The 23,528-nt window shown below is 38.1% G+C and overlaps 1 protein-coding gene across 1 annotated transcript in view; it reads right to left on the bottom strand.

Annotated features, from left to right (window-relative positions):
* CRTAM (cytotoxic and regulatory T cell molecule) overlaps nt 1-23,528 on the bottom strand; it is a 30,275-nt gene that overhangs the window by 5,368 nt on the left and 1,379 nt on the right. The window contains exons 2-6 of the mRNA XM_074559403.1: nt 17,534-17,713; nt 13,238-13,390; nt 9,488-9,619; nt 6,546-6,716; nt 208-1,095 (exon numbers count right to left, since the gene is read on the bottom strand). Coding sequence (XP_074415504.1) covers nt 208-1,095; nt 6,546-6,716; nt 9,488-9,619; nt 13,238-13,390; nt 17,534-17,713 — 1,524 coding nt within the window. The remainder of the gene's footprint in view (nt 1-207; nt 1,096-6,545; nt 6,717-9,487; nt 9,620-13,237; nt 13,391-17,533; nt 17,714-23,528) is intronic.

Genomic DNA, 23,528 nt, shown 5'->3' with positions numbered 1-23,528 from the left:
CATCCCAGCCCAGCTCCCACCCTGCTCCTGCCCATTTTCCTCCAAGGAGAGGAATTTTGGCAGGGAAAAAGGAGGAACAAGCAGGAAATGCTGTGCCCTGTGTCCCACACCGCTGTGGGATGTGGGATGGAACGCTGTGCCCGGCAGCACCTCTGCAATTGTCATTTCAGGTTGGAGAAATTCAGGTTTGGCTGAGACCAAACTCACCGAGCAGCGAGACATCCGTGAGGTTTGGCTGGGCCGGAACTGCTGCAATCCCTGGGGATGCCGAGGGGATGGAAACTTCTGGATCTTTTGGGGATGCAGAAGGGATGGAAAGTTCTGGATGATTTGGAGATGCAGAAGGGCTGGAGAGTTCTGGATCTTTTGGGGATACAAAAGGGTTGGAAAGTTCTGGATCTTTTGGAGATGCAGAAGGGCTGGAAAATTTTTGATTCCTTGGGAATGCAGAGGGGGTGGAAGTTTCTGGATTCTCTGGGGATGCAGAAGGGTTGGAAACTCCTGGATCATTTGGAGATGCAGAGGGGATGGAAATTTTCGGATCTTTTGGGGATGCAGAAGGGCTGGAAAGTTCTGGATCTTTTGGAGATGCAGAAGGGCTGGAGAGTTCTGGATTCTCTGGGGATGCAGAGGGGATGGAAAATTCTGGATCTTTTGGGGATACAAAAGGGCTGGAAAGTTCTCGATCTTTTGGAGATGCAGAAGGGCTGGAAAATTTTTGATTCCTTGGGGATGCAGAGGGGGTGGAAGTTTCTGGATTCTCTGGGGATGCAGAAGGATTGGAAATTCCTGGATCATTTGGAGATGCAGAGGGGATGGAAACTTTTGGATCTTTTGGGGATGCAGAAGGGTTGGAAAATTCTGGATCTTTTGGGGATGCAGAAGAGTTGGAAAATTCTGGATTCTCTGGGGATACAGAGGGGCTGGAAACTCCTGGTTCTTTTGGGGATGAAGAAGGGCTGGAAACTTCTGAATTTTTGGGGGATGCAGATGGGTTGGTACCTGCTGGATTCTCTGGAGAACTGGGAACTGCTGGATTCTCTGATGAGCTGGGAACTCCTGCATCCTCTGAAGGTCGGGTTGCCTGTTTGCAGCCTGAAGAAACCACCAAAAATAAAGACAAAAATCAGAAGAGGCTTTGCCACCGAGCAGATCCTTGAAAAACCATCCTGCCCTGCTCCGTGCTCTGCATCGTTTGGGTTTTCTACCCTGCTCTGGATTTTTATTGGGTTTTCTGCCCTGCTCCATGCTCTGTATTATTTGGATTTTCTGTCTTCATACTCTGGATTGTTTATTGGGTTTTCTGCCTTTCTCCATGCTCTGTATTATTTGGTTTTCCTGCCCTGCTCCATGCCTTGCGTTGTTTGGGTTTTCTGCCCTGCTCCATACTCTGGATTTTTTTGATTTTCTGCCCTGCTCCATTCTCTGTATTGTTTCTTGAGTTTTCTGCCCTGCTCCACGCTCTGGATTTTTTATTGGGTTTTCTGCCCTGCATTATTTTGGTTTTCTGTCCTGCTCCATGCCCTGAATTGTTTGGATTTTCTGCCTTGTTCCATTCTCTGTATTGTTTATTTGGTTTTCTGGCTGATCAAGGGTCTCACTTCCAGTCCCACCCTCACCTTTCCTGCCCTCAGAATATTTTCCCTGCCCTTTCCTGCCCTTGCTGCTCTGAAATGAGGAATAAATGAAACACATGGCCCTGGGGAGCTTGGGCAGGATCTGCTGCTCAGCTGCGGCACCAATGAACAACCCCAAACCCATTTTTTGCCCCAACTTCCTAATTTTATTTAAAGACACATTTCTGTGTGTGTCTTTATCGTTTTCACCAGCTCAGGGCAGGAAATTGGAGAGCAGAGCTGCAGTACCTGAGCTGGGAAGGTTCTGGAAGGGGAAAGATGCCACCAGTGTCTGTGTCCCTGATTCCTCATTTTTTGCCCCAGATTCCTCATTTTATTTAAAGACACATTTCTGTGTGTGTCTTTATCATTTTCACCACCTCAGGGCAGGAAATTGGAGAGCAGAGTTGGGAAGTACCCGAGCTGGGAAGGTTCTGGAAGGGCAAAGATGCCACCAATCTCTGTGCCCCCAATTCCTCATTTTTGGCCCCAGATTCCTCATTTTTTGCCCCCAATTCCTCATTTTTTGCCCCAGATTCCTCATTTTAAAGCCCACCCCACACTTGTGGGTGTCTGTATCATTTTCACCAGCTCAGGGCCGGAAATCGGAGAGGCAGAGCTGCAGTACCTGCCCTGGGAAGGTTCTGGAAGGGCAAGGATGCCAGCAGTCCCTGTGTCCCTGATTCCTCATTTTTGCTCCTAATTCCTCATTTTAAAGCACCCTGTCACTTCTGCATGTCTGTATTTTTTTTCACCAGCTCAGGGCAGTGAATGGGAGAGCAGAGCTGCAGTACCCAAGCTGGGAAGGTTCTGGAAGGGCAAAGATGCCACCAGTCCCTGTGCCCCTGATTCCTCATTTTTTGCCCCCAATTCCTCATTTTAAACCATCCCCTCACTTCTGGGTGTCTGTATTTTTTTTCACCAGCTCAGGGCAGTGAATTGGAGAGGCAGAGCTGCAGTACCAGAGCTGGGAAGGTTCTGGAAGGTGAAAGATGCCACCAGTCCCTGTGTCCCTGATTCCTCATTTTTTGCCCCCAATTCCTCATTTTTTGCCCCAGATTCCTCATTTTAAAGCAAACCCCTCACTGGTGGGTATCTGTATCATTTTCACCACCTCAGGGCAGTGAATTGGAGAGGCAGAGCTGCAGTACCTGAGCTGGGAAGGTTCTGGAAGGTGAAAGATGCCACCAGTCCCTGTGCCCCCAATTCCTCATTTTTTGCCCCCAATTCCTCATTTTAAAGCACCCCCTCACTTCTGGTGTATCTGTATCATTTTCACCAGCTCAGAGCAGTGAATCGGAGAGGCAGAGCTGCAGTACCCGAGCTGGGAAGGTTCTGGAAGGGCAAAGATGCCACCAGTCCCTGTGTCCCCAATTCCTCATTTTTTGCCCCAGATTCCTCATTTTTTGCCCCAGAATCCTCATTTCATTTAAAGACACACTTGTGTGTATCTGTATCATTTTTACCACCTCAGTGCACTGAATCAGAGAGCAGAGCTGCAGTACCGGAGCTGGGAAGGTTCTGGAAGGGCAAAGATGCCACCAGTCCCTGTGTCCCTGATTCCACATTTTTTGCCCCAGATTCCTCATTTTTTGCCCCAGATTCCTCATTTTAAAGCACCCCCTCACTTCTGGTGTATCTGTATAATTTTCACCAACTCAGGGCAGGAAATCGGAGAGCAGAGCTGCAGTACCTGAGCTGGGAAGGTTCTGGAAGGGGAAAGATACCACCAGTGTCTGTGTCCCTGATTCCTCATTTTTTGCCCCAGATTCCTCATTTTATTTAAAGACACATTTCGCTGTGTGTCTTTATCATTTTCACCAGCTCAGGGCAGTGAATTGGAGAGGCAGAGCTGCAGTACCCGAGCTGGGAAGGTTCTGGAAGGGCAAGGATGCCACCAATCACTGTGCCCCCAATTCCTCATTTTTTGCCCCCAATTCCTCATTTTTTGCCCCCAATTCCTCATTTTTTTGGCCCAGATTCCTCATTTTAAACCATCCCCTCACTTCTGGGTGTCTGTATTTTTTTTCACCAGCTCAGAGCAGTGAATTGGAGAGCAGAGCTGCAATACCAGAGCTGGGAAGGTTCTGGAAGGGCAAGGATGCCACCAGTCTCTGTGTCCCTGATTCCTCATTTTTTGCCCCCCAGATTTCTCATTTTAAAGCCCACCCCTCACTTCTGCGTGTCTGTATTTTTTTTCACCAACTCAGGGCAGTGAATCAGAGGGCAGAGCTGCAGAACCGGAGCTGGGAAGGTTCTGGAAGGGCAAAGATGCCACCAGTCCCTGTGTCCCCAATTCCTCATTTTTTGCCCCTAATTCCTCATTTTTTTTAAAGACACATTTCTGTGTGTGTCTTTATCATTTTCACCACCTCAGGGCAGGAAATGGGAGAGCAGAGCTGCAGTACCAGAGCTGGGAAGGTTCTGGAAGGGCAAAGATGCCACCAGTGTCTGTGCCCCCGATTCCTCATTTTTTGCCCCCAATTCCTCATTTTAAAGCAGCCCCTCGCTTCTGGGTGTCTGTATCATTTTCACCAGCTCAGGGCAAGAAATCAGAGAGGCAGAGCTGCAGTACCAGAGCTGGGAAGGTTCTGGAAGGTGAAAGATGCCACCAGTCTCTGTGTCCCTGATTCCTCATTTTTTTGCCCCCAATTCCTCATTTCATTTAAAGACACACTTGTGGGTGTCTGTATCATTTTCACCAGCTCAGGGCAGTGAATTGGAGAGGCAGAGCTGCAGTACCTGCCCTGGGAAGGTTCTGGAAGGGCAAGGATGCCAGCAGTCTCTGTGTCCCTGATTCCTCATTTTTTGCCCCAGATTCCTCATTTTTTGCCCCAGATTCTTCATTTAAAGATACACTTCTGTGGGTATCTGTATCATTTTTAGCAGCTCAGGGCAGTGAATTGGAGAGGCAGAGCTGCAATACCCGCGCTGGGAAGGTTCTGGAAGGGGAAGGATGCCACCAGTCTCTGTGCCCCCAATTCCTCATTTTTTGCCCCCCAGATTCCTCATTTTTGCCCCTAATTCCTCATTTTAAAGCCCACCCCTCACTTCTGGGTGTCTGTATTTTTTTCACCAGCTCAGGGCAGTGAAATCAGAGAGCAGAGCTGCAGTACCCGAGCTGGGAAGGTTCTGGAAGGGCAAAGATGCCACCAGTATCTGTGTCCCAGATTCCTCATTTTTTGCCCCAGATTCCTCATTTTTTGCCCCAGAATCCTCATTTCATTTAAAGACACACTTGTGTGTATCTGTATCATTTTTACCACCTCAGTGCACTGAATCAGAGAGCAGAGCTGCAGTACCGGAGCTGGGAAGGTTCTGGAAGGTGAAAGATGCCACCAGTCTCTGTGTCCCTAATTCCTCATTTTTTGCCCCAGATTCCTCATTTTAAAGCACCCCCTCAAGGTGCTTTAAAATTTTTCTGGGTGTCTGTATTTTTTTTCACCAACTCAGGGCAGTGAATTGGAGAGGCAGAGCTGCAGTACCTGGTGCTGGGAAGGTTCTGGAAAGTGAAAGATGCCACCAATCTCTGTGCCCCTGATTCCTCATTTTTTGCCCCAGATTCCTCATTTTTTTGTCCCCAATTCTTCATTTTTTTGGCCCAGATTCCTCATTTTAAAGCACCCCCTCACTTCTGGGTGTCTGTATTTTTTTCACCAGCTCAGAGCAGTGAATGGGAGAGGCAGAGCTGCAATACCCGAGCTGGGAAGGTTCTGGAAGGGCAAAGATGCCACCAGTCCCTGTGCCCCTGATTCCTCATTTTTTGCCCCCAATTCCTCATTTTAAAGCACCTCCTCACTTCTGGTGTATCTATATAATTTTCACCACCTCAGGGCACTGAATCAGGGAGCAGAGCTGCAGTACCGGGGCTGGGAAGGTTCTGGAAGGTGAAAGATGCCACCAGTCTCTGTGCCCCCAATTCCTCATTTTTTTGCCCCAGATTCCTCATTTTTTGCCCCAGATTCCTCATTTTAAAGCACCCCCTCACTTCTGGTGTATCTATATAATTTTCACCAGCTCAGGGCAGGAAATCAGAGAGCAGAGCTGCAGTACCTGCCCTGGGAAGGTTCTGGAAGGTGAAAGATGCCACCAATCTCTGTGTCCCTGATTCCTCATTTTTTGCCCCCAATTCCTCATTTTTTGCCCCAGATTCCTCATTTTAAAGCACACCCCTCACTTCTGGATGTCTGTATCATTTTCACCAGCTCAGGGCAGTGAATTGGAGAGGCAGAGCTGCAATACCCGTGCTGGGAAGGTTCTGGAAGGTGAAAGATGCCACCAGTCTCTGTGTCCCTAATTCCTCATTTTTTGCCCCTAATTCCTCATTTTAAAGCCCACCCAGCACTTCTGGTGTATCTATATAATTTTCACCACCTCAGGGCAGTGAATCAGAGAGCAGAGCTGTAGTACTGGAGCTGGGAAGGTTCTGGAAGGGCAAGGATGCCACCAGTGCCTGTGTCCCTGATTCCTCATTTTTTGCCCCCCAGATTCCTCATTTTTTGCCCCAGATTCTTCATTTAAAGACACACTTCTGTGGGTATCTGTATCATTTTCACCAGCTCAGTGCACTGAATCAGGGAGCAGAGCTGCAGTACCAGAGCTGGGAAGGTTCTGGAAGGTGAAAGATGCCACCAATCTCTGTGTCCCTGATTCCTCATTTTTTGCCCCAGATTCCTCATTTTAAAGCACCCCCTCACTTCTGGTGTATCTATATAATTTTCACCACCTCAGGGCAGGAAATCGGAGAGCAGAGCTGCAGTACCTGCCCTGGGAAGGTTCTGGAAGGGCAAGGATGCCAGCAGTCTCTGTGCCCCCAATTCCTCATTTTTTGCCCCAGATTCCTCATTTTAAACCATTCCCTCACTTCTGGGTGTCTGTATTTTTTTTCACCAGCTCAGGGCAGTGAATCAGAGGGCAGAGCTGCAGTACCTGCCCTGGGAAGGTTCTGGAAGGACAGGGGTGCCAGCAGGGCCCGTGCCCCCAGCGCAGGGTGCCGGATGGCACAGGTGGCCGTCACCGCGGGGCTGTAGCTCAGGAGCCTCAGGGAGCTCCGGCTGCTCCATCGGCTCCCGTCGGCCCCCAGCTGGTGCCTGGTGTCGCCTGCAGGCAAGCGGGGAGAAAAAAAAAAAATGAAAATAAAATAAAATAAAATAAAATAAAATAAAATAAAATAAAATAAAATAAAATAAATTTTATAATATAAATAAAATAAATATAATTAAATAAAATAAAATAAATTCATGCTGAATAGAATTGAATGGAATAGAATAGAATAGAATGGAACACAATAGAATAGAATAGAATAGAATGGAATAGAATAGAATAGAATAGAATAGAATAGAATAGAATAGAATAGAATAGAATAGAATAGAATAGAAAAGAAAAATAAAGTAAAATAAAATAATAAAAAAGAATAAACTAAAGTAAAAAAAGAAAAAAATAAAATAGAATAAAATGAAGTAAAATCAAATAATAAAAGAATACAATAAAGTAATGAAAAGGAAAAAATAAAATAAAAACAAAATAAAAAAATTTTAAAAAATTAAATAGAATAAAATAAAATAAATTTTAAAAGAATAAAATAAAATAAAATATAACAAAATAAACCAAAATAAAATAAAATAAAAGGAATAGAATTGAATGGAATACAATAGAATTGAATGGAACACAATAGAATAGAATAGAAAAGAAAAATAAAGTAAAATAAAATAATAAAAAAGAATAAACTAAAGTAAAAAAAGAAAAAAATAAAAGAGAATAAAATGAAGTAAAATCAAATAATAAAAGAATACAATAAAGTAATGAAAAGGAAAAAATAACATAAAAATAAAATAAAAATAAAATTAAAACAATTAAATAGAAGAAAATAAAATAAATTTTAAAATAATAAAATAAAATAAAATAAAGTAAAAAAAATAAAATAAAATAAAAATAAAAAATAGAATAGAATAGAATAATAAAGTAAAATAAAATAATAAAAAAGAATAAAATAAAGTAAAAAATAAAAATAAAATAAAAATAAAATAGAATAAAATAAAATAAAGTAAAATAAAATAATAATAAAATAAAATCAAGTAATAAAAAGGAAAAAAATAAAATAAAATAAAATAAAATAAAATAAAATAAAATAAAATAAAATAAAATAAAACAAATGGAATAGAATTGAACGGAATGCAATAGAATTGAATGGAATACAATGGAATAGAATAGAAAAGAAAAATAAAATAAAAAAGAATAAAATAAAATAAAATAAAAATAAAAAAATAGAATAGAATAGAATAGAATAGAATAGAATAGAATAGAATAATAAAGTAAAATAAAATAATAAAAAATAATAAATAAAGTAAAAAATAAAAATAAAATAAATAAAATAGAATAAAATAAAGTAAAATAAAATAATAATAAAATAAAATCAAGTAATAAAAAGGAATAAAAAGGAATAAAATAAAATAAAATAAAATAAAATAAAATAAAATAAAAGAAAACAAATGGAATAGAATTGAATGGAATGCAATAGAATTGAATGGAATACAATGTAATAGAATAGAAAAGAAAAATAAAATAAAAAAGAATAAAATAAAATAAAATAAAAATAAAAAATAGAATAGAATAGAATAGAATAGAATAATAAAGTAAAATAAAATAATAAAAAATAATAAATAAAGTAAAAAATAAAAATAAAATAAATAAAATAGAATAAAATAGAATAAAATAAAGTAAAATAAAATAAAAATAAAATAAAATCAAGTAATAAAAAGGAATAAAATAAAATAAATGGAATAGAATTGAATGGAATGCAATAGAATTGAATGGAATACAATAGAATAGAATAGAATAGAAAAATAAAGTAAAATAAAATAATAAAAAAGAATAAAATAAAGTAAAAAAAATAAAATATAATAAAATGAAGTAAAATCAAATAATAAAAAAATAAAATAAAGTAATAAAAAGGAAAAAATAACATAAAAATAAAATAAAAGTAAAATTAAAAAAATAAATAGAATAAAATAAAATAAACTTAAAAATAATAAAATAAAAAAATCAAATAAAGTAAAAAAGAATAAAATGAAAATAAAATAAAAATAAAAATAAAAAATAGAATAGAATAGAATAGAATAGAATAGAATAGAATAGAATAGAATAGAATAATAAAGGAAAATAAAACAATAAAAAAAATAAAATAAAGTAATATAAAAATAAAAATGTGGAATTCTGTGCTGAAATTCCAGGATTTTGGGTTCAATTTATCCCAGTGCAATTCAGTGCTGAAATTCCAGGATTTTGGGTTTTATCCCAGTAGAATTTAATGCTGAAATTCCAGGATTTTGGGATTTATCCCAGTGCAATTCAATGCTGAAATTCCAGGATTTTGGGTTCAATTTATCCCAGTGGAATCCAGTGCTGAAATTCCAGGATTTTGGGTTTTATCCCCATGGAATTTAATACTGAAATTTTCTTTTATCCCAGTGCAATTCAGTGCTGAAATTCCAGGATTTTGGGTTCAATTTATCCCCGTGTAATTCAGCGCTGAAATTCCAGGGGTTTGTGTTTGTTTTACCCTGGTGGAACCCAGTGCTGAAATTCCAGGATTTTGGGATTTATCCCAGTGGAATCCAGTGCAGAAATTCCAGGATTTTGGGGTTTATCCCTGCGGAATTTCGTGCAGAAATTCCAGGATTTTGGCTTTATTTCATCCCAGTGGAATTTCATGCTGACTGTTCCCCACAGACCCAGCCGATATTCCCCAATCCAGCACCTTTAACCACCCCAAAACCGACAAAAATCCCAATTTTCGTGCTCAAAATATATAATTAAACTCTTAATACATATATATATATTAATTAACTCAAAATATATAATTAAACTCTCACCTGGGAGCTCAATCCCGTTGTCCAAGAGCCAGGAAATTTGGGGCTGGGGTCTGCCCCCGTGAGTCTGACAGGAGAGTTTGATGCCCCTTTCCTCATCCTGGGAGATTTCCAGCACTGGCTGGGAAGGAGGAACTGAAAAAAATGAGATTTATCAGCAGTTTAAGGGAATTTTCTACTCCTTTTTATCAGTGTTATTTCTTTTTTTCATCAGCATTATTTCTTTTTTTCATCAGCATTATTTCTTTTTTTTTTTTCAGCATTATTTCTTTTTTTTTTCCAGCATTATTTCATGATTTCTTCTTTTTTTAATCAGCATTATCAGAGGGTGTTGCAGGCCCCCCAAGCTGGGTTATAATTAGCATGGACTCCATGATCCAGAAGGAAAATGAAGGCCACTTTATTATTAGAAATAATTAATATTAAATGATGAATCGTGATGGAATGATTAGAAATCATTTGTTATCACAGCTCTTGTAGAAACAATGGAAATCCTAAGAAATTATGAGTAGAAATCTACAGTTCTTCCAGAAAAAAATTGAAAAGAGATTTAGATTAGATTTTATTTTTGGAAATTTACAGTTCTTGTAGAAACAATGGTGGACCCCAAGATTTTATTGTTAGAAATTTACATTTCTTAGAGAAACAATGAATAGATAAGATTTTATAATTAGAAATCTACAGTTCCTATAGAAAACCTAAGACTTTACTATTAGAAATTTACAATTAGAAGCAATTAAAATCTAAGATTTTACTATTAGAAATCTACAGGTTTTGTAGAAATAATGTTGGACCTAAGATTTTACTATTGGAAATTTACAGTTCTTATAGAAACAATGAAAAACTGAGAATTTATTATTAGAAATCTACAGTTCTTATAGAAAACCTAAGAATTTATAATTAGAAATCTACAATTCTTAGAGCAACAATTAGAAAATCTAATACTTTATTGTCAGAAATCTACAGTTTTTATAGAAACAATTAAAACCTAAGATTGTATAAATAATGGTTACAGAGAGATAATAATTGTTTGAATTTTTAAAATTCTTTGAATTGTTTGAATTCTTTGGATTTTAGAGAACCATATCTATAAACAATGGTCACAGAAAGAGAGATAATAATTATTTGAATTATTTGAATTTAGGAGAACCATATTTATAAATAATGGTTAAAAAAAGAGAGATAAGAATTGTTTAAATTGTTTGAATTCTTTGAATTTTGGAGAACCATATCTATAAGAAATGGTTACAGAAAGAGACAAAATAATTGTTTGAATTCTTTGAATTTTAGAGAACCTTTTCTATAAACAATGGCAGAAAGAGAGATAATAAATGCTTGAATTTTTAGAATTCTTTGAATTGCTTGAATTCTTTGAATTCTAGAGAACCATATTTACAAATAATGGTTACAAAAAGAGAGAGAAGAATTGTTTGAATTGTTTGAATTTTAGAGAACCATATTTACAAATAATGGTCACAGAAAGAGAGATAATAATTGTTTAAATTGTTTGAATTCTTTGAATTTTGGAGAACCATATCTATAAGAAATGGTTACAGAAAGAGACAAAATAATTGTTTGAATTCTGGAGAACCATGTTTATAAATAATGGTTACAAAAAGAGAGATAATAATTATTTGAATTCTTTGAATTCTCTGAATTTTAGAGAACCATATCTATAAACAATGGTCACAGAAAGAGAGATAATAATTGCTTGAATTCTTTGAATTGCTTGAACCCTTTGAATTCTAGAGAACCATATCTGTAAATAATGGTTGCAAAAAGAGAGATAAGAATTCTTTCAATTGTTTGAATTCTCTGAATTTTAGAGAACCATATCTAAATTGTTTATCTTCTATAAACAATGGTTCTCTTTCTGTAACCATTGTTTATCTTCTATAAACAACGGTTACAGAAAGAGAGATAATAAATGCTTGAATTTTTAGAATTCTTTGAATTGCTTGAATTCTTTGAATTCTAGAGAACCATATCTATAAACAACGGTTACAGAAAGAGAGATAATAATGGTTTGAATTGTTTGAATTCTCTGAATTTTAGAGAACCATATCTAAATTGTTTATCTTCTATAAACAATGGTTCTCTTTCTGTAACCATTGTTTATCTTCTATAAACAACGGTTACAGAAAGAGAGATAATAAATGCTTGAATTTTTAGAATTCTTTGAATTGCTTGAATTCTTTGAATTCTAGAGAACCATATCTATAAAAAATGGTCACAAAGAGAGATAATAATTGTTTGAATTATTTGAATTCTCTGAATTTTAGAGAACCATATCTAAATTGTTTATCTTCTATAAACAATGGTTCTCTTTCTGTAACCGTTGTTTATCTTCTATAAACAACGGTTACAGAAAGAGAGATAATAAATGCTTGAATTTTTAGAATTCTTTGAATTGCTTGAATTCTTTGAATTCTAGAGAACCACATATATAAGAAATTGTTACAGAAAGAGAGACCATAATTGTTTGAATTTTTTGAATTTCTCGAATTCTTTGAATCCTTTGAATTTTAGAGAACGACATCTATAAGAAATAGTCACAGAAAGAGAGATAATAATTGCTTGAATTCTTTGAATTACTTGAATTTCTTGAATTCTTTGAATTCTAGAGAACCATATCTATAAATAATGGTTGCAAAAAGAGAGATAATAATTATTTGAATTCTTTGAATTCTCTGAATTCTAGAGAACCATATCTAAATTGTTTATCTTCTATAAACAGTGGTTCTCTTTCTGTAACCATTGTTTATCTTCTATAAACAACGGTTACAGAAAGAGAGATAATAAATGCTTGAATTTTTAGAATTCTTTGAATTGCTTGAATTCTTTGAATTCTAGAGAACCATATCTATAAACAACGGTTACAGAAAGAGAGATAATAATGGTTTGAATTGTTTGAATTCTTTGAATTGTTTGAATTCTAGAGAACCATATCTATAAACAATGGTTACAGAAAGAGAGATAATAATTGCTTGAATCCTTTGAATTCTAGAGAACCATATTTATAAATAATGGTTACAAAAAGAGAGATAATAATGGTTTGAATTCTTTGAATTCTCTGAATTTTAGAGAACCATATCTAAATTGCTTATCTTCTATAAACAATGGTTCTCTTTCTGTAACCATTGTTTATCTTCTATAAACAACGGTTACAGAAAGAGAGATAATAATGGTTTGAATTCTTTGAATTCTTTGAATTCTAGAGAACCATATCTATAAAAAAACGGTTACAGAAAGAGAGATAATAGTGGTTTGAATTGTTTGAATTCTCTGAATTTTAGAGAACCATATCTAAATTGTTTATCTTCTATAAACAATGGTTCTCTTTCTGTAACCATTGTTTATCTTCTATAAACAACGGTTACAGAAACATAATAATGGTTTGAATTCTTTGAATTGTTTGAATTTTAGAGAACCATATCTATAAAAAATGGTTACAGAAAGAGAGATAATAAATTCTTGAATTTTTAGAATTCTTTGAATTGCTTGAATTCTTTGAATTCTAGAGAACCATATCTATAAACAACGGTTACAGAAAGAGAGATAAGAATGGTTTGAATTCTTTTCCTTTAAGTTTCCCCACAGCTTCCCAGGATTTTTCTGCTTTCTGCGCTGCTGCCACAGGAGGGGACTGACAAAAGCAAAATGGAAAAACTGACGTGAAAATTGAGGTGTGGATTGGAGGAGCTGGCTCTGTTCCGCTCCAGGTACCAAACCAGAGCCGGGGAGGGATCTTACCCAAAATGTGAATATTTTGGCTCTGGGTTGTGACGCGCCGGGTGTAGCGCAGGCAGCGGTAAATGCCCTCGTCCTGCAGGGTCAGGTTGGAGAGCCGGATGGACAGTTCAGCCCCGGAGAAGCGCAGCAGTTTGTACCTCCGGTCCCTCAGAACTGCCCAACAGAAAATCCAAAAAAAAAAGCTTTCTTTTATGGCATTTGAAAGGTTTAATTTTTTAATGAACGCATCTCCTAGGAAAGCTCTGCTCTGCTTTCTCTTCGCTTTCCAATCTTTCGTTCTCCCACAATTCACAGGAGCGCTCAGGCTCAGCCCGACAAGAACTTTTTCCACAATTTCAGCCCAGAAAATGCAACTTCTGCCCTTAAACTGAACTGAAACCGGGCCTTGGTACAAACAGCAGGGGGAAAGAGACCTCAAAACTTCTCTTTTTAATCTGAATTTTGTTTTTTAGCTGAGGTTTTGACAGAATACTGAGCTGGAAGGAGATCCCAGCAATATGGGTGAATCCCGATAATTTTAGTTTTATAATTAAATGTATTTAGTTTTATAATTGAATTGATTTACTAAATTCAATTAATAAATAATTAAATGTATTTAAAGAAATGTAATTTAATAATTTATTTAATTTCTTTTGCTGCTTCCCCATTTTGGGCAAACACAATAATTCCTCTCCAGGATTTTAGCTTTTATATTTTCTATGTATTTGAAATAAATGATTTTATATTTAATACTACTACTACTACTACTGCTACCACCAATAACAATAAATTATATTTAATAATAGTATATTAATATATTTTCCATCTATTTGAAAGAGATGATAGGTTATTTAATACTAATACTAATACTAATGCTACTACTTCTACTACCAATAATAAAAAATTATATTTAATACTAGTATATTATTATATTTTCTATCTATTTGAGACATTATATTTAATACTAATACCAACCTACTACTACTACTACTAGCATCAATAATAATAATTATATTTAATAATAGTATATTATTAAATTGTCCATCTATTTGTAACCCTGCAGTTCTTTAGTGTGTAAGCCTAAACCCCACACACAGTGGGAGCTGCTGCTTCCCCATTCTGGGCAAACCCAACAATTCCTCTGCAGGATTTTAGCTTTTATATTTTCTATGTATTTGAAAGAGATGATTTTATATTTAATATTACTACTACCAATAACAATAAATTATATTTAATAATAGTATATTATTATATTTTCTATCTATTTGAAAGAGATGATATTATATTTAATACTAATGCTACTACTTCTACTACCAATAATAAAAAATTATATTTAATACTAGTATATTATTATATTTTCTATCTATTTGAAAGAGACATTGTATTTAATACTAATACTAACCTACTACTACTACTAGCATCAATAATAATAATTATGTTTAATAATAGTTTATTATAATATTTTCCATCTATTTGTAACCCTGCAGTTCTTCCGTGTGTAAATCTAAACCCCACACACAGTGGGAGCTGCTGCTTCCCCATTCTGGGCAAACACAACAATTCCTCTCCAGGATTTTAGCTTTTATATTTTCTATGTATTTGAAAGAGATGATTTTATATTTAATACTACTACTACTACTACCACCAATAACAATAAATTATATTTAATAATAGTATCTTAATATATTTTCCATCTATTTGAAAGAGATGATAGGTTATTTAATACTAATACTAATACTAATACTAATACTAATACTAATACTAATACTAATGCTACTACTTCTACTACCAATAATAAAAAATTATATTTAATACTAGTACATTATTATATTTTCTATCTATTTGAAAAAGACATTATATTTAATACTAATACTAACCTACTACTACTACTAGCATCAATAATAATAATTATATTTAATAATAGTATATTATTATATTGTCCATCTATTTGTAACCCTGCAGTTCTTTAGTGTGTAAGTCTAAACTCCGCACACAGTGTGGAGTTTCCCATTTGGGGCAGACACAGCAATTCCTCTCCAGGATTTCAGCTTTTCTATTTTCTACTTATTTGAAAGAGATGATTTTATATTTAATACTAATGCTACTACTACTACTACTGACAATAGTAATAAATTCTATTTAATAATAGTATATTATTATATTGTCCATCTATTTGTAATCCTGCAGTTCTTCCGTGTGTAAATCTAAACTCCACACACAGTGGGAGCTGCTGCTTCCCCTTTCTGGGCAAACCCAACAATTCCTCTGCAGGATTTTAGCTTTTATATTTTCTATGTATTTGAAAGAGATGATTTTATATTTAATATTACTACTACCAATAACAATAAATTATATTTAATAATAGTATATTATTATATTTTCTATCTATTTGAAAGAGATGATATTATATTTAATACTAATGCTACTACTACTACTACCAATAATAAAAAATTATATTTAATACTAGTACATTATTATATTTTCTATCTATTTGAAAGAGACATTATATTTAATACTAATACTAACCTACTACTACTACTACTAGCATCAATAATAATAATTGTATTTAATAATAGCATATTATTATATTGTCCATCTATTTGTAACCCTGCAGTTCTTTAGTGTGTGAGTCTGAACTCCACACACAGTGGGAGCTGCTGCTTCCCCATTTGGGGCAGACACAACAATTCCTCTCCAGGATTTTAGCTTTTCTATTTTCCATCTATTTCAAAGATATGATATTATATTTAATATTAATGCTACTACTACTGCTACCAATAACAATAAATTATATTTAATAATAGTATATTATTGTATTTTCCATCTATTTGTAACCCTGCAGTTCTTTACTGTGTAAGCCTAAACTCCGCACACAGTGTGGAGTTTCCCATTTGGGGCAGACACAACGATTCCTCTCCAGGATTTCAGCTTTTATATTTTATATTTTCCATCTATTTGAAAGAGATGATATTATATTTAATACTAATGCGATTACTACTACTACTACCAATAATAACGTTATATTTAATAACAGTATATTATTATTTTTCACATATTTGTAACCCTGCAGTTCTTTAGTGCAGAACTCCAAACCCCACACACAGTGGGAGCTGCTGCTTCCCCATTTGGGGCAGACACAACAATTCCTCTCCAGGATTTCAGCTTTTCTGTTTTCCATCTACTTGAAATAGATGATATGATATTTAACACTTGTGCTACTGCTACTACTACTACTTCTACCAATGATAAAAAATATATTTAATAATAGTATATTATTATATTTTTCACATATTTGTAACCCTGCAGTTCTTCAGTGCAGAACTCCAAACCCCACACACAGTGGGAGCTGCTGCTTCCCCATTTGGGGCAGACACAACAATTCCTCTCCAGGAGTTCAGCTTTTCTATTTTCCATCTACTTGAAAGAGATGATATGATATTTAATACTAATGCTAATGCCTCTACTACTACTACTACTAACAATAATAATAATTATATTTAATAATAGTATATTATTATATTTTCCATCTATTTGTAACCCTGCAGTTCTTTAGTGGGTAAGTCTAAACCCCACACACAGTGGGAGCTGCTGCTTCCCCATTTGGGGCAGACACAACAATTCCTCTCCAGGATTTCAGCTTTTCTGTTTTCCATCTACTTGAAATAGATGATATGATATTTAACACTTGTGCTACTGCTACTGCTACTACTACTACTGCTACTACTACTACCAATGATAAAAAATATATTTAATAATAGTATATTATTATATTTTTCACATATTTGTAACCTGCAGATCTTTAGTGCAGAACTCCAAACCCCACACACAGTGGGAGCTGCTGCTTCCCCATTTGGGGCAGACACAACAATTCCTCTCCAGGCCTGGCAGTCAAGGACACCTCATTGCCTCAGGGCCAGAGATGGAAACAAAAGGGAGTTGGGGGCAGCAAACTTGGGGTCAATGACTTCATCAGCTGAAGCTGGAATTGGCAGATTGACCCCCAAAATGCAAGTGGACCAAACTTATAAAAGTGTGAAAATCAGTGAGTCCATTTTTGGGTGGGTTTTGTGTGGCCTAAATGTACCTGAAGGCCCTTCAATAAACAGAAAAGCCCTTCAGTAAACAGCAAGGCCCCTCAATAAACAGAAAAACAGTGATTTTTATTATTTCAGTTTTGTCTGGCCTCTGTTTTTAGGTAGCCCCAAGAGGCACCAATTTCTGGTGACCACAAAGGACCCAGCCCCAAGCTCCCATTGTTGTCACCAGCTCAGTGTCCCCAGAGCTGGGGCAGTGCCCCCGCTCTGATTTCACACTCACCCTGCTGGGCATTGAGGAAAATGGTGAAATTCCGCGGGTTCAGCCACTGCAGGGTGAAGTTGTGGTGGCTGAGGGTGCTGAAGGTGCAGTTCAGGGTGAGATTTTCTCCTTCCTTCAGAGCCACAGCGTCACCGGCAGCCCCTGCAAACGCCCCTGCCACGCACCGGGGGGAAAAACAACCTGGAAATGGTGACACGGAGCAAAGCAGGGAGATTTTGCACAGTGATGTGTTAATTTTCCTTTTTCTGCAGTGGTTTTTTTAAATATTTCTACGTGGCCAATATGGTTGTAGGGATATAAATAAATTATTGTCATTGGGCAGATCATCTGCGTGACAAAGGTTTGGGGTCTCCGCCTGCCATCACCACCAAAATAATTATTAAACCAATTTTAGTCATTACCCAAGAAAGTATTTCATTGTTAGCCAACACAGAACTGAAGCAGACCCATTTCATGCACTGTATTTAAACACAGACATTCAATTTTCACTTATTTCATGATTATAACTAAATAATATTTAGGGTCTCTTCCAACCCAAACCATTCTCTGATTTTGTGTCTTATTTGCTCAGTGAATGATTTCCCAACACCTCTAAAAATGAGACTTTTTTATTCAGAAATGAAACTTCTTTTGAAAAAAAACCCCAAACTTGGCCTGGCAGAGGTGACTAAAATGAAATTATGAACTTTCACTCTCTCTTCTCCCAGCTCATTCACAGGCTGGCAGTAAAATGTGCTTTTTCTCTCCAGCCATTCTAAGGCAGATTAAACACTTTGTGAGGATATTTGATGACAATTTGAATGAATTTTGGGACAAAAATACCCTGGAGAATTCCAACATCGCTGCCTTGGAGCTGGGTAAATGGGCAGCGGCAGAGTTTTGTTTTCATTCCTGTTTTGCGCGTTTTGATTTGATTTTCCACGTGGCTCTCGGCTGCCAGTTCCCACTGCAGTTTGGGGAAATGAATCTTTTCGGGGCTTTGGGGGAGATTTTCACATTCTTAACAATTTTAAATCGCTCAGAAATTAGGTGTTTTTTTTTTTTAGTCTGGGATTTTGCTTCTGTAATCCAAAGCTGGTTCTGGAGGTACAAAAATTTTGATTTTTGTGCCTGCAGAATCAGCGTTATCTCCCTGTAGGACGGTTCCCCGTGGGGATGGCGGCTGTCAGAGGGGCTGGGCAGGAGGTGAGAGCTGTTCGGAGGCAGCTGCGGCTCCGCGCGGTTTCTCACAGCCCCCTCGGGTATTTCTGTCCCCGTGATGGTTTCCTGTCACCGCCGGCAGCGTGGGGACATCGCACCTCCGGGGGTGACAGCGCCGGGCTGAGCCGGGGGAGCTGCGGGTGGTGCTGCTGCTCCAACCCGGGGCAGAAATGGAATTTCCATGGGGAACCGCTGGGAAATGGGGTTTGTTCACAGCGTGACTCACTGGGCAGTTCTGCTCAGCACGGGGGCTCTGCTGTGGTCACAAATGTGGGAATGGAACCACTGAGAAATGGGATTTATTCGCAGTGTGACTCTCAGGGCAGCTCTGCCCAGCTCAGGGGTTCTGCTCTGGTCACAAATGTGGGAATATCCCCATTGAACCGCTGGGAAATGGGGTTTATTCACAGTGTGACTCACTGGGCAGCTCTCCCTAGCATAGGGGCTCTGCTCTGGTCCCCAAATGTGGCAATGTCCCCATGGAACCGCTGGGAAATGGGGTTTATTCACAGTGTGACTCACTGGGCAGCTCTGCCCCGCTCAGGTGTGGTCCCCAAATGTGGGAATGTCCCCATGGAACCACTGGGAAATGGGGTTTATTCGCAGCGTGACTCACTGGGCAGCTCTGCCCAGCTCAGGGGCTCTGTTCCGGTCCCCAAATGTGGCAATGTCCCCGTGGCAGCTCCAGGGCTGGTGGCTTGGAGTTGCTGCTGCTCCAACCCAGGGCAGAAATGGAATTTCCACGGGGAACCGCTGGGAAATGGGGTTTATTCACAGTGTGACTCACAGGGCAGCTCTGCCCAGCTGAGGTGTGGTCCCCAAATGTGAATGTCCCCATGGAACCGCTGGGAAATGGGGTTTATTCACAGCGTGACTCTCAGGGCAGCTCTGCCCAGCTCAGGTCCCCAAATGTGGGAATGTCCCCACGGCAGCTCCAGGGCCGGTGGCTTGGAGTTGCTGCTGTTCCAACCCAGGGCAGAAATGGAATTTCCATGGGGAACCGCTGGGAAATGGGGTTTATTCGCAGTGTGACTCTCAGGGCAGCTCTCCCCAGCTCAGGCGTGGTCCCCAAATGTGGGAATGTCCCCATGGAACCACTGGGAAATGGGGTTTATTCACAGCGTGACTCTCAGGGCAGCTCTGCCCAGCTCAGGTCCCCAAATGTGGCGATGTCCCCGTGGCAGCTCCAGGGCCGGTGGCTTTTGTCCCACCTGGTGTCACCCCTGTGCCACCAAGGACAGGCCCTTGGGCAGCAGGAGCAGCGGTTTGGGCTGGGGTTGCAGGGGGCTCCGAGCACAGGGCTCTGCTCTGGCTGCTGCTCCTGCAGCCCCCAGGAAGTGACTGAGCTGCCTGCGCTGAGGCTTGCACGGTGCAGAGAGAGGTGTGAGCCACAGCCACGCTGCTCAGCGGGTTTGGTGCAGTTATGTGTGAGATTGTAACCCTCTGTCATCCTATTTACTGATTTTGGTGCAGTTATCTGTGAGATTGTAACCCTCTGTGATCCTATTTACTGATTTTGGTGCAGAGTTATCTGTGAGATTGTAACCCTCTATCCCCTATTTACTGATTTTGGTGCAGAGTTATCTGTGAGATTGTAACCCTCTGTGATCCTATTTACTGATTTTGGTGCAGTTATCTGTGAGATTGTTACTCACAGAGCCAACCCTTTTAATGAGCTTGGTGCAGAGTTATCTGTGAGATTCTAACCCATTATCATCCAATTTAATGATTTTGGTGCAGTTATCTGTGAGATTGTAACCCTCTATCTCCTATTTACTGATTTTGGTGCAGAGTTATCTGTGAGATCCTAACCCATTATTATCCTATTTAGTGATTTTGGTGCAGTTATCTGCAAGCCTGTAACCCACAGAGCCACCTCTTTTAATGAGTTTGGTGCAGTTATCTGAGGGATTATAACCCGCAATCGTCCTATTTACTGATTTTGGTGCAGTTATCTGTGAGTTTGTAACCCACAATTAATGACCCCATTTAATGATTTTGGCACAGAGTTATCTGTGAGTTTGTTACTCACAGAGCCAACCCTTTTAATGAGTTTGGTGCAGAGTTATCTGTGAGACTGTAACCCACAATCATCCTATTTAATAATTTTGGTGCAGTTATCTATGAGCCTGTAACCCACAGAGCCACCTCTTTTAATGAGTTTGGTGCAGTTATCTGTGGGATTATAACCCACAATCGTCTTATTTACTGATTTTGGTGCAGTTATCTGTGAGATTGTAACCCTCTATCTCCTATTTACTGATTTTGGTGCAGATATCTGTGAGATTGTCACCCACAATTAATGACCCCATTTAATGATTTTGGCACAGAGTTATCTGTGAGATTGTTGCTGACAGAGCCACTCCATTTAACGAGTTACTTTTGGTGCAGTTATCTGTGAGATTCCAACCCACAATCATCCTATTTAATAATTTTGGTGCAGTTATCTGTGAGATTGTAACCCACAATCATCCTGTTTAATAATTTTGGTGCAATTATCTGAGAGATTGTGACCCACAATCATCCCATTTAATGAGTTTGGTGCAGAGTTATCTGTGAGATTATAACCCACAATCATCCTATTTACTGATTTTGGTGCAGTTATCTGTGGGATTGTAACCCACAATCATCCTATTTAATAATTTTGGTGCAGTTATCTATGAGCCTGTAACCTACAGCCACCCCATTTAATGATTTTGGTACAGTTATCTGTGAGCCTGTAACCCACAATCATCCCATTTAATGAGTGAGTTTTCATGAAGTTATCTGTGAGATTCTAACCCACAATCATCCTATTAATAATTTTGGTGCAGTTATTTGAGAGATTGTAACCCACAGAGTCACCCCTTTTAATGAGTTTGGTGCAGAGTTATCTGTGAGATTGTAACCCACAATCATCCTATTTACTGATTTTGGTGCAATTATCTGTGAGATTATAACCCACAATCATCCTATTTACTGATTTTGGTGCATTTATCTGTGAGTTTGTCACCCACAATTAATGACCCCATTTAATGATTTTGGCACAGAGTTATCTGTGAGATTGTTACTGATGGAGCCACCCCATTTAACGAGTTACTTTTGGTGCAGAGTTATCTGTGAGATTCTAACCCACAATCATCCTATTTAATAATTTTGGTGCAGTTATTTGAGAGATTGTAACCCACAGAGTCATCCCTTTTAATGAGTTTGGTGCAGTTATCTGTGAGATTATAACCCACAATCGTCCTGTTTACTGATTTTGGTGCAATTATCTGTGAGATTGTAACCCACAATCATCCTATTCAATAATTTTGGTGCAGTTATCTATGAGCCTGTAACCTACAGCCACCCCATTTAATGATTTTGGTGCAGTTATCTATGAGCCTGTAACCCACAATCATCCCATTTAATGAGTGAGTTTTCATGCAGTTATCTGTGAGATTCTAACCCACAACCATCTTATTTAATAATTTTGGTGCAGTTATTTGAGAGATTGTAACCCACAATCATCCTATTCAATAATTTTGGTGCAATTATCTGTGAGCCTGTAACTCACAGAGCCAACTCTTTTAATGAGCTTGGTGCAGAGTTATCTGTGAGCCTGTAACCCTCAATCATTTAATTTTGTGATTTTGATGCAGTTATCTGTGAGATTCTAACCCACTATCATCCTCCTATTTACTGATTTTGGTGCAGAGTTATCTGTGAGATTGTCACCCACAGCCACCCCATTTAATGAGTGAATTTTCATGCAGTTATCTGTGGGATTATAACCCACAATCATCCCATTTACTGATTTTGGTGCATTTATCTGTGAGATTCTAACCCACAATCATCCTATTAATAATTTTGATGCAGTTACTTGTGAGCCTGTAACCCACAATCATTTCATTTAGTGATTTTGGTGCGGTTTTCTGTGAGATTCTAACCCACTATCATCCTCCTATTTACTGATTTTGGCACAGAGTTATCTGTGAGATTATAACCCACAGCCACCCCATTTAATGAGGTTTTTTTGGTGCATTTATCTGTGAGATTATAACCCACAGCCACCCCATTTAATGAGTGAATTTTCATGCAGTTATCTGTGGGATTATGACCCACAATCACCCCATTTAATGAGTTTTGGTGCATTTATCTGTGAGATTGTAACCCACAATAATCCTCTTTAATAATTTTGGTACAGTTATCTGTGAGCCTGTAACTCACAGAGCCAACTTTTTAAATAAGTTTTGGTGCATTTATCTGTGAGATTCTAACCCACAATCATCCTATTAATAATTTTGATGCAGAGTTATCTGTGAGCCTGTAACCCACAATCATTTCATTTAGTGATTTTGGTGCGGTTTTCTGTGAGATTCTAACCCATTATCATCCTCCTATTTAATGATTTTGGCACAGAGTTATCTGTGAGATTGTCACCCACATCCACCCCATTTAATGAGTTTTGGTGCAGTTATCTGTGAGATTGTCACTCACAGAAGCACCCCATTTAATGAGTGAATTTTCATGCAGTTATCTGTGAGATTATAACCCACAATCACCCCATTTAATGAGTTGTTTTTGTCCTGGCTGCTGCCCTCTGGATGGAGCTGAATTAATTCTGGAAGCCAAGGCAGCAGCGACAAATTCATCCTGCAGAAAACCCAAAGTGCTTTTCTTTTCCAAAAGACTTTGCAAGTTCTCCCTGAGCTGCTCTGACCTCACACCAAAAAGGGCAAATTTGGGATTTCCGAGCCAGGCAAAGCAAGCAGTGACCCCCTGCCCAAATTTAAGGCAGAATTTTTGGATACCCCAAAGCTTTGTCACCCAG

Source organism: Zonotrichia albicollis, chromosome 27, assembly GCF_047830755.1.
Source record: "Zonotrichia albicollis isolate bZonAlb1 chromosome 27, bZonAlb1.hap1, whole genome shotgun sequence".
Taxonomy (NCBI): domain Eukaryota; kingdom Metazoa; phylum Chordata; class Aves; order Passeriformes; family Passerellidae; genus Zonotrichia; species Zonotrichia albicollis.
This window is presented reverse-complemented; position numbering and strand designations above follow the sequence as displayed.